Source organism: Xenopus tropicalis, chromosome 6 (assembly GCF_000004195.4).
Source record: "Xenopus tropicalis strain Nigerian chromosome 6, UCB_Xtro_10.0, whole genome shotgun sequence".
Taxonomy (NCBI): Eukaryota; Metazoa; Chordata; class Amphibia; order Anura; family Pipidae; genus Xenopus; species Xenopus tropicalis.
In genome coordinates, this window is record NC_030682.2 from 109135544 (window position 1) to 109146716 (window position 11173).

The following is an 11173-nucleotide window of genomic DNA, read 5'->3' on the forward strand; positions in this document are numbered from 1 at the left end:
TTCTGCCGCCCTAGGCCCGGGCCTTTGTGGCCTCTCCACAAATCCGGGCCTGCACACAGGTGCACTCTATTTAGTCATTAGCACTCATCAGGCAATGTCTATTGGCAACTGACTGCACTCAGACCAAAGGGGGCTGAATAATTACGCACACCCCACTTTGCAGTTATTTATTTGTAAAAAATGTTTGGAATCATGTATGATTTTCCTTCCACTTCTCACGTGTACACCACTTTGTATTGGTCTTTCACGTGGAATTCCAATAAAATTGATTCATGTTTGTGGCTGAAATGTGACAAAATGTGGAAAAGTTCAAGGGGGCCGAATACTTTTGCAAGCCACTGTATATATATATATCAATATATATCAATATCAATCCAAATGGTGTCCGCACTCCAAGGCTCAATGTTCTGCGGGGTGCTAGCCAAAATTATGTCTGTATAGAAAATAATCATCTGTGGCCAGCACACCCTTCAATGTTTCATCAAAAAATTTTTATTTTAAATATATTGTTAAAACAATATATTTAAAATAAAAAATTTTTGATGAAACATTGAAGGGTGTGCTGGCCACAGATGATTATTTTCTATATATATATATATATATATATATATATATATATAGTTGGTGGCATATTATCTTATGATACACAAGGATATATTTTATAGAATATTAATGGCTCTAGTGCATTGTAAATTATCAATAAGGTAAAACCAATAAAACAGTTATTTTCCTAATTATTTTTAAAGTGGTATGGTTTAATTAGTATGAGAGAATCATAACCTTCCACCATTGGTGAAAATGTTGACATATGCAAAACTTGCAGACAAAATGCTTTCTGTAAACAATTACTTGTAACCATACAACTTACATACACACATTATCTCATGGTTTTACTTTCCCTCTCTTCTGATTTGGATAAGCACTTTTGGAATGTTTCATGACTGTACTGCCATCTAGTGTTAAATATATGCAAGTGCTAAAAAGTGACTGGGAGGTTAATGACAAACGATCAGTAGTGATGAGTGAATTATTTTGGCAGGCATGGATTCTCCGCAAATTTCCGTGAAACGGGCGCAAAAATTCGCTGTGGAAAACTTTTTCATGTGACAAAAACAAAATGTCGCTCGCAGCAAATAAAATTATGCACGGCAAAATAATTGTTCAGCACGTCACAAAAAATGACATGCGTCAAAATCTATTTTTTTTGCCACAGCATTTTGTGACCCGAACAGCCCTAAAGATAAAAACAAACAGTTCAGGTCAAACTAAACAGGTGGCAACCCTACTTTGCAGTGTTATATAAATTATAAATTGTATTATGGGAAAATATTTTCAGTGACTTATTTTTTACTTTTTTGACAGTAGTTCTAAAGTCAAATGCATTAATGTTGGTATGGTTTCATGAAACAGCGTGTGGAATGTGAAAGGAATTTAATCATTGTAACATCACAGGCATCTAGCTGCTGCTTACAAGCCATGGGATGGTGCCATTTGAAGACAGAGAAGTAAAGAAAAGGGAGTCCTTTTCCCTTGCTTTTATTTTTTCCATTATCAAAAAAAAAACACATTGCAGAGTTACATGTCTACTCTGTTCACCCAGAAGAGATTTGAACTTTAAAATAAATCTTTAGTTCAGCAAAATAATTAACATGTAATAAGTTGGAAAACATTGATGTTTTCCATTATTTTCAATAAAAATAGCTATAAATGAGTAAAAGAAATAGTAAAAGTAATAGTGACCCAGTGTAATAAAAATAACAGATTGTATTGAGGCCAGATATTTTTAATGACTTAATTGGCAGGCCAGGATAAATGCGTAAAACTTTTATACAAATGTATTAAGTTCATTTAATACTAAAATTTAAACCAATAAAAGTCAATAGGTGAATTGTGATTGGTGGTTGGTGGGTGTGCCCCCTTTTTCTAACCTTGAGTCGAAGTCACCCAGTGAAAAACAGTGGCACCCTGGCATAAATAGTGTGAGAATGACAGCATTTTAAATTTAAACCAATAAAATTCAATGGATGAAATCTGATTGGCTGTTAGTGGCCCAACCCACTTTTCCTATTTTTGAACTGCAGTCCCCCAGTGACCAACTTTGCAAATTTTGGGGACTCAGGCATAAAAATTGTGGCACTGACAGCATTTTACACTTCACCATTGAAAGTAAATAGGTGAAATGTGATTGGCTGTTTGTGGCTCCGCCCACTTCCCCCCCCAAACTTTGAACGGCAAATACCCAGTGACTAACTCTGGAAACTTTAACAACCCTGGAATTAATATTTAAATAATGGCATCAGTTTAAATATAAACCAATGAAATCTAATAGGTGGAAATGGATTTGCTGTTGGTGGCTCCTCCCACTTGTTCTAACCTTGAATATGTAGTCATCCAGTGACCAACTGTGCAAAGTTCAGGAACCCTGACATAAATAGTGTGAGAAAGGCAGCATTTTAAATTTAAACAAAAACAATTCAATAGGTGAAGTCTGATTGGCTGTTGGTGGCTCCACCCACTTTTTAAAACCTAAAAATTCAGTCCCCTAGTGACCCTGGTGTTAATACTGTGAGAATGGCAGCAGGTTGAATTTCCCCATTGAAAATCAATAGTTAAAATCTGATTGGCTGTTGGTGGCTCCACCCACTTTTTAAAACCTAAAAATGCAGTCCCCTAGTGACCCTGGTGTTAATACTGTGAGAATGGCAGCAGGTTGAATTTCCCCATTGAAAATCAATAGTTAAAATCTGATTGGCTGTTGGTGGCTCCACCCACTTTTTCTAACTCTGAACCGCAGTTACCTGGTGACTAGCTCTGCAAAGTTTGGAGACCTTAGTATTAATATTTAAAGAATGGCAGCATTTTAAATTTAAACATATGAAGTCTATAGGTGAAATCTGATTGGTTGTTGTTGGCCCGCCCACTTCTCTAAACTTGAACCATAGTCACCCAGTGACAAACTGTGCAAAGTTTGGGGACCCTGACATTAAACGTGAGAATGGCAGCAGTTAAAAATTTCCCCACTGAAAACAATGAAAGAAATGTGATTGGCTTTTTGCGGCCCCGCCCACTTTTTGTAACCTTGAGTACGAAGTCATGCATTGACTGTGCAAATTTTGCGAACCCTAGCATCAAACCAATAAAATTCAATAGGTGAAATCTGATTGGCTGTTGGTGACCCCGCCCACTTTTCCAAAACTAAAACTGCAGTCCCCTAGTGACCAACTGTGAAAAGTTTGGGGACCCTGGTGTTAATACTGTGAGAATGGCAGCAGGTTGAATTTCCCCATTTAGAGTCAATAGGCAAAATCTGATTGGCTGTTGGTGGCTCCACCCACTTACAAAAATACAAAAAAACCTTAAATGCGTAGTCACCCAGTGTTTGACTATGCAAAGTTTGGGAACCCTGGCAACAAACCAATAAAAATCAGTAGGTGAAATCTGATTGGTTGTTGGTGGCACCGCCCACTTTTCAAAACTAAAGCTGCAGTCCCCTAGTGACCAACTGTGAAAAGTTTGGGGACCCTGGTGTTAATACTGTCAGAATGGCAGCAGGTTGAATTTCCCCATTGAAAGTCAATAGGTAAACTCTGATTGGCTGTTGGTGGCTCCGCCCACTTTTTCTTACTTTGAACCACAGTTACCTGGTGCCTAACTCTGCAAAGTTTGGGGTCCCGGTGTTATTACTGTGAGAATGGCAGCAGGTTGGATTTCCACCAAGTCAATAGGTAATTGATTGCCTGTTCACAGCTCCGCCCACTTTTGGGCATCCAACAATCATCATATTTTCATTCAGGCTGACCCCATGACTATGTGATTCAAGTTTAGGGAGTGTAGCCTCAAAGCTGTAAGATTGGCAGCAGTTTCAATTTTCCCATGAAAGTCAATGGGTAAAATTTGATTGGCTGTTGTTGGCCCCTCCCACTTTGCGTTTTTAAAAAAAAAAAAAACTTGAATGCGTAGTCACCCAGTGACTGACTGTGCAAAGTTTGGGAACTCTGGCATCAAACCAATTAAAATCAATAGGTGAAATTTGATTGGCTGTTGGTGGCTCCGCCCACTTTTCAAAACTAAAACTGCAGTCCCCTAGTGACCAAGTGTAAAAAGTTTGGGGACCCCGGCGTTAGTACTGTGAGAGTGGCTGCAGGTTGGATTTCTGCCAAATCAATAGGTAAAATCTGATTGGCTGTTCACAGCTCCGCCCACTTTTGGGCATCCAGCAGTCATCATATTTTCATTCAGGCTGACCCCATGACTATGTGATTCAAGTTTGGGGAGTGTAGCCTCAAAGCTGTAAGGTTGGTAGCAGTTTCAATTTCCCCATTAAAGTCAATGGGTGAAATTTGATTGGCTGTTGTTGGCCCCTCCCACATTGGAGTCATCCAACAAATGTCGCTGTTTCACTCGTGGTAACCCCATGATTGTATTAGTCAAGTTTGGGGGGTGTAGCTTCAAAGCTGTAAGTGTGGCAGCAGTTTGAAAATCTTCCCTGTCAAAGTCAATGGGAAAATTGGGGTGTTCGGAGCGGCGCCACAAAAAGATGGGGGGCGGGATCGCTTAGAAAAGCACAAGCAACCTGCTCCTCTATAGGGCGAAGAAGTGTGGAGAGTTTGGGTGTTGTACCCCTAAAACTGTAGGAGGAGTAGTGTTTAGAAAATGTGGGGCGCTAAGAATAATAAGAAGAAGCGGAAGAATAAGCTAAAGTCGAAGAACAGTATGTTGGGGTTTTCAACCCAACATAATTAAATATAGTGAGTTAAAGGTAGAAATAAGTGACCGTTTTAGTAAACTTTTAGCCCTAATGGAAAATTTCCATAGGTCGGCCGAAAAGACCTGAACACTTCTAAAAAAAAGTTTTTATTTTGCATTTTTAAATACAAACAAAACTTACAACATAAAATACATGCATTGTGGGTAGTGTTTATAGCTGAGGTTCAAATACATTGTCTCCTGAGTGGCCAGCAGAGGGAAAAAAAATATACTGTGTTGGTCAAACCTGTGTATGGGCACTTTGATTTAAAAGCCAGTCCTTCCATGGTTAATAGTTAGTATTTTAATCAGTTTTATGCTGCTAATCTGTAAGGATAAATTCAGTGCTTTATAGCCTATAATAGAGTTCATGTTTGTAGTTCTCTAATATTTCTAAACCATTATTTTTTATTTTGTTACTTTTGTTTCCTGATTCTTTGTGGCCAAGTACAGAGAAGTGGTAACATACAGATAGCAGTGTTATTTACACTATGTATACCTGCTTCCCTTCTGGTGCTTTTTTTTTTTTACCAACCTCTATTTTATCATTGTTTGGCCATTCTGGTAGTTTGAGTCTGTTTTAAGTGATTCAGAATATGCAATCAATGCAAAACTACTATATTAATAGTTTGGAGGTAAATGCATTTATATTGATAAGGTCACACGAGACAGCTGTTATCAGATGAGCATTGTGACATCACAGCTTATGGTGGTTACAAACTGTTTGATCATTGTGACATCACAGGCATCGTATGTGGTGCTTACAAGCCATAGGCAAACAGCATCATTTAACAACAGAGAAGTAAAGAAAAAGGACTCCTTAAAGAGAATGTTTTTTTTAATTCCACTTCTTTTTATATTTTTTTATTTTTTTGTTATATTTTTTTATTATTATCAACATACAACAATATCAAGGTACATGACTTCTACTATCAATTAGGAAATTTTCAATTTTACCTATTTCAGTAAATTAAATGACATAACATTGGTGTTCTCCAAAATTTCAAAATTTACAATTAAGTAGTTATGATTATAATAAGGAAATTAAATATAATGAATTAAAGGTAGAAATAAGTGACCGTTTACATTTTTCCAGTGTAGTGTGTATATATATATATATTTATTTATTTTAATTTGCTGCAACTCGGGGGGACATATACTAATTCTTTTTCTATAACAACAATTTAGATTTTTTTTTTCAGTTCATAACAGATTAAAATAATCTTGTTGCAAAACTGCTACTGTTAGGCTAGAGCTAAAAGCCATGATAGGTTTGTAAGCTAATAATAAACATTACATTTGGATTATGGGCAACAATGCAGGCTGTTATTATACGTATCTGAGATGATGCTCCTATGGCTTTTAATTATAATAAACAAACAAAAAATAATAAAGTTGCTAATTCTATTCATATTTGCTATTTTATAACTCTCATCAAACCTTTTTAGTCTTGCATTTCAATAAGTTTAAAGGCACTGATAGTAGATAGTAAACAGAGACTTTAAATTGGGGTATATTTAAAGTTCCATGTTCTATTAACATGGAACATGTTAATAGAAAAACAAATATAAAGTGACATTTCAGTGCTGCAATATAATTTTTATTTAGATTAAAGCAGTATTACTAAAATTATTATTCAGTGCAGGCTGCTATGTCTGACTTATTGCAGATGAATGCAAGCAGTAGTTACCAGCAGCCAGTAGTAATATACGTTTACTAATATATTTAATATTTGCCAATCTATTTTTTAAGTTTTTAATGATGTATTCTCCAAGGCAAAAGATGAATGATATTTTATAACAAGTATTTTTTTTTGTACAGGAAAGGACATTTTGTACAGACTTCAGTTCAGGACCCTGAGCTGGGGGAGACCTCGGGAACAAAAGAGGAACCAGAGAAACCCATTTTGCCCTCACCTGAATATGGCTTTCTAAAAGGGGGGGCATCACCAAAAAGTCAGAAAAGGAAATTCAAAAAGTGAGCTTGCTAAGTTTATGCAATATAATGTATCACATATTTAATGCTCTAGTTTTTTTTAAAAGATTTTTTCTGTACTAAACACTTCCTTCTTCATACAGGGTGCGGCATCATATCATAATTAAAGAGATCATCAGTGATGTGAAAGGATCTGCACCAAAATTTGAAACCTACACGCAACAGCTTTCATCAAAGGAATCACCACCAAATAAAGATAATAAGTACGTTTCCTGAATTTAGAGCCAAAACCTTTATTTTGTAATTATGACTGGAGCTAGAATTAGGCTGACTGTAGGATAAGTAATTGGGGAAAGTGGGTTCACTGTTGTTGAAATGTTACATGGTTAGTTATCACCATTTTGCCTTGTATTTTTATATTTTGGCACATCTAGTAATGAGGAAAGCATTAAGATGTAATTATTAGAATGGGCAATGAATTCAGTGGTTTAGATACATTTGTAGTGTACATATCACTAATATTAACGGCTTTCTTCTTTTACTATATAGGGTGCTACGCTGTATAAGGCTTGAAGAGATCTTAAGTGATAAAGAAGGCGCTGCTCTGACACAAAGAATCCTTTCTTTGCCACAGCAGCCTTCAGAACCTTCTGTAATTGTGAGGTATGATTCCCAAATAATATTTTTTTCTGGATTGACATGTCTAATAATAAAGAAATGTGGATTTGTGAATGCTCATCAACTGTTTATATGTGTGGTTGGGACCTAGATTGTATGGACTGAAATGAATGATAATCATTGTAAAATGTTGAATAATGTGTTAGTTCTATAAAAATATAACTTACTATAATTATGAAGGATAAAAATAATACTTATAATAATAAATCATATTTCTGTTAACAGTTTGCCACCTTGTGTACCAACTGAGGGACTTATTGCTAATGAGGAAAGTGCCCCAATGGTACAAGAGCTGGTAGAGAAAGAAACTGCTTCTATGGCAACACAGACTGATGAACATGAGAGGTGAGTTTATTTCTCAAAGTCATTTTTACTGACACATTACAGAATTATAGGGATGTTCATATCTGACCATTAAGTCAGATGTTAGTTACAATATTAAATATAAATACAGTATAACATTTAAGGGGTGCTATTTATAACTAGTATTACAGAATCAAACATTTATTAAAATAGTACAGACAATACCATGTTTTATCTATTTATCTATCAATTGAAATAATAAAAATATTATTTCTGTTAACAGTTTGCCACCTTGTGTACCAATTGATGTACCCATTGCTGGTAAGGAAAGTGTCCCGCCGGTGCTAGATTCGGTGGAGCAAGAACTGACTTCTTTGCCACTTTGTGTACTAACTGAAGAGGTCATAGCTGATAAGGAGAGTATCCCTACAGTACAAGAGCCAGTGGAGCAAGAAACTTCTTCCTTGCCGCCTTGTGTATCAACGGATGGGCTCATTCCTGATTCCTTGCCACATGACGTGTGAGTTTACTAAGTCATTATATTTACTGCAACATCAGTTTGACATGCATTCCAACTCTTTTAGCCAAGTAGGATATCTACTGACATTGTAAACTTCACCTTTAAGAACCTGGCGTAATTGTTTTACTATATCCATAAAGAGCTGACTAATATATGTGTGTGTGATATACTGTATATAGTGTGCTATGTAAATAAAGGATAATAATAACATTTACTGTTATAGGTTGCTGCCTTGTGTGCCACCTGGTAGTATATACATGTCAGCTATTTGAAAACAAGCAACTAATTGGTTGATATGGGTTAACAGATGTGGGCAAACTTAAAGCTTTATTACACCATTTATACAGTATCTAGTAGAATTAAGTCTAAAACAACTGGACTTTTTCTTGAAAATGTTTCACCACTCATCTGAGTGACTTCTTCAGTTAAAATGACTGAATAAGTTCAATGGAACCATTTTGATTGGATGTCTGTGACTGTACTACCATCAAGGGTTTAAATGCCGGGGAATTCCCTACCAGTCATTTGAAATGAAGAAGCCACTCGGATGAGTGGTGAAACGTTTTCATGAAAAACTCAGAAAAGTCCAGTTGTTTTAGACTTAATTCTACTAGATACTGTATATCATGACCTGGGTGAATGAGAATCTTCATAGACATACACCATTTATGTTTATAATGTTCATAACTATTAATGATCCCTCCCTATTAAGCTGCCACAAGATTCCTCTAGTCTCTCACTAAATAAAACTGGACATACATATAAAAATGTCAACTCTGTCTAGAGGGGGCTGGATCAGCAGTTTATATTTGGCTTTAGATAACCATTTTTAATCTCTAAATACATTATTTAAACTAATGATAAAATGATCATCTAAAGGAGGTCAGGCTCCTTTACTTCATGTGAGTTGACAGTGGGCATATGTCAGGGAGCTTCAGTCTTCAATATACTGTAAATGTGATCCAGTGCAAAACACTAGTTTAATACAGTAATATGATAATTCAACACAAGACTCTATATACTGCCATTAACAGTTGGCTTACAATGCTCTTTGCGACCAGCCATAGCTAGATAGTAGGTTACCCCAAGGTAGCAATCACAATAATAAGAGAACATAGTGTCTTATTTGACTATTAAGACATGTTATACTGACTGTCATGTAATAATATATCAGTCAGTATTAAAGTTCTCATTGAGCAGATAGTTGCATTAGTCTTTGGCATACCTATAAAACATTTGTGAGGACTTAATTCTTCCAATATGCTAACCCAACTAACAATCCTCAATAGAAATGAAGGCTTATTGGCTTCTAGGAAAATTAAGATTTTATAAAACTTCTTTGTTTGGGGGGAAGTCATATGGTCCTGACATGTGATGCTAGACATTCCACACAGGTCATACATCTGTTGTTTGGCCACCCAAAGCCCCTCTACTACTTCTACATCACCTAAACCTCCACCATACAGATATGTTCCTTTTAACTGTTGGGTACATTTCTGGTAATATACATAAAACAAGTCTATGGTAGTTACCAATACTTTTGGAAGTATATGTCTGAGATTTATTATAATATTGTCAAAATAACAAAATTATAACATTATAACATTTTTTTATAGGGTTCATCATGAAGAATCAGGGGAAAAACTATCACAAGACCGCAAAAAAGTCTGTAACTTTTATTGGAAGGATGACAGACTCTATTATGGCCCAACACTTTGTAAATATTATTGGAAGGATCACAAATTCTTTTATGGCCCAGATGTTTGTAAATTTTATTGGAACAGTCCCAAAAAAATTGTTAGCAGGAAAGTTTGTACATTTTCCTTGCCAAAAAAGCACAAGAAAAAAACAGTACTGTTTACAAAAGTTTGCAGAATATATAGGCCAGAGCCGAAAAAAAAGTGCAAATTTTACAGCTTTTCTACCAAGATATGAAAATGCTTGTGAAAATGTTGACATATTTTTCCAAACCTTTTGAAAACCAAGATAATGAATGGATCATTAGAAGGTGAGTTTGATAAATATTCATTCAAATTTTCCTTCCTTGTAATTCTGAGCAGAGCTAAATACATTAAGAGGCATATTTATCATGCTGTGTAAAACAGCAGTGACTAAATACACCCCCCATAACCAGACAGCACAGCCTTAAAAAAGTTTTGTACGGGTATGGGACCTGTTATCCAGAATGCTTGGGACCTGGGGTTTTCCGGATAAGGGATCTTTCCGTAATTTGGATCTCCACAAAGTCTGCTAAAAATCATTTAAATGTTGAATAAACCCAACAGGCTTGTTTTGCCTCCAATAAGAATTAATTATATCTTAGTTAGGATCAAGTACAAGGTACTTTTCTGTGTTTACAGAGAAAAAGGAAATCATTAGAATTATTTGCTTATAATGGAGTCTATGGGAGATGGCCTTTCCGTAATTCGGAACTTTCTGGATAACAGGTTTCTGCATAAGGAATCCCATACCTGTATTGATTTTCAGTGCTCACATATTTTCCTTGAAAAAATCAGCGGTAAATGGAAGCAAACCCCTGAAAATGCTATGTGAAAATATGTTGTTCATCCATCGCGTGCTCTTGCCACTTGAATTTTTTACTTTAGTGTAATTATGCGAGGTCTGTAGTAGTGTAAAATAATGGCATCAAATCCAGCAATCAGCAGCTTAAATCTGCCCGTGTATGGCCACCTTTAGTCTGGTTACTGGGGATCGGTTTCCACTGCACCAAACCAATCTTACATCAGTGTTAGAAACTGTCTTTGTGATTTATTTTGCTTGTTTACTAATGATTTATATTATTTTATTCTTAGAATACTACGGACTGGTTTTCTTTCAACCAGGGCAGCCATCAGAGGGTGGGATTGGGGAAAGCCAAAATTTGGTTTCTGATGGCAGCCCTGACTTTGTTTGACAACGTTTTGAAGATTTCAAAGCATGCAACATTATTATCAGCATTATCATCTGAATCGCTTGGAGTACGTCAGTAGC

The 11173-nt window shown here is 36.0% G+C and overlaps 1 protein-coding gene across 1 annotated transcript; it reads left to right on the top strand.

The window, feature by feature from the left end:
* Positions 1–7156: 7156 nt before the first annotated feature.
* LOC100494805 lies at positions 7157–10386 on the top strand. The gene is made up of 3 exons (XM_031904027.1): positions 7157–7704; positions 7946–8182; positions 9799–10386. Exons 1-3 carry the CDS (start codon positions 7640–7642, stop codon positions 10115–10117), a joined length of 621 nt encoding a protein of 206 aa, XP_031759887.1. The 5' UTR covers positions 7157–7639; the 3' UTR covers positions 10118–10386.
* The last annotated feature ends 787 nt before the right edge of the window (positions 10387–11173 follow it).

Coding starts and splice junctions, on each gene's coding strand:
- LOC100494805 (XM_031904027.1), top strand. CDS start 7,640: ATGGTACAAGAGCTGGTAGAGAAAGAAACTGCTTCTATGGCAACACAG. Junction 7,705..7,945: donor CAGACTGATGAACATGAGAG/GTGAGTTTATTT, acceptor TTCTGTTAACAG/TTTGCCACCTTGTGTACCAA. Junction 8,183..9,798: donor GATTCCTTGCCACATGACGT/GTGAGTTTACTA, acceptor ATTTTTTTATAG/GGTTCATCATGAAGAATCAG.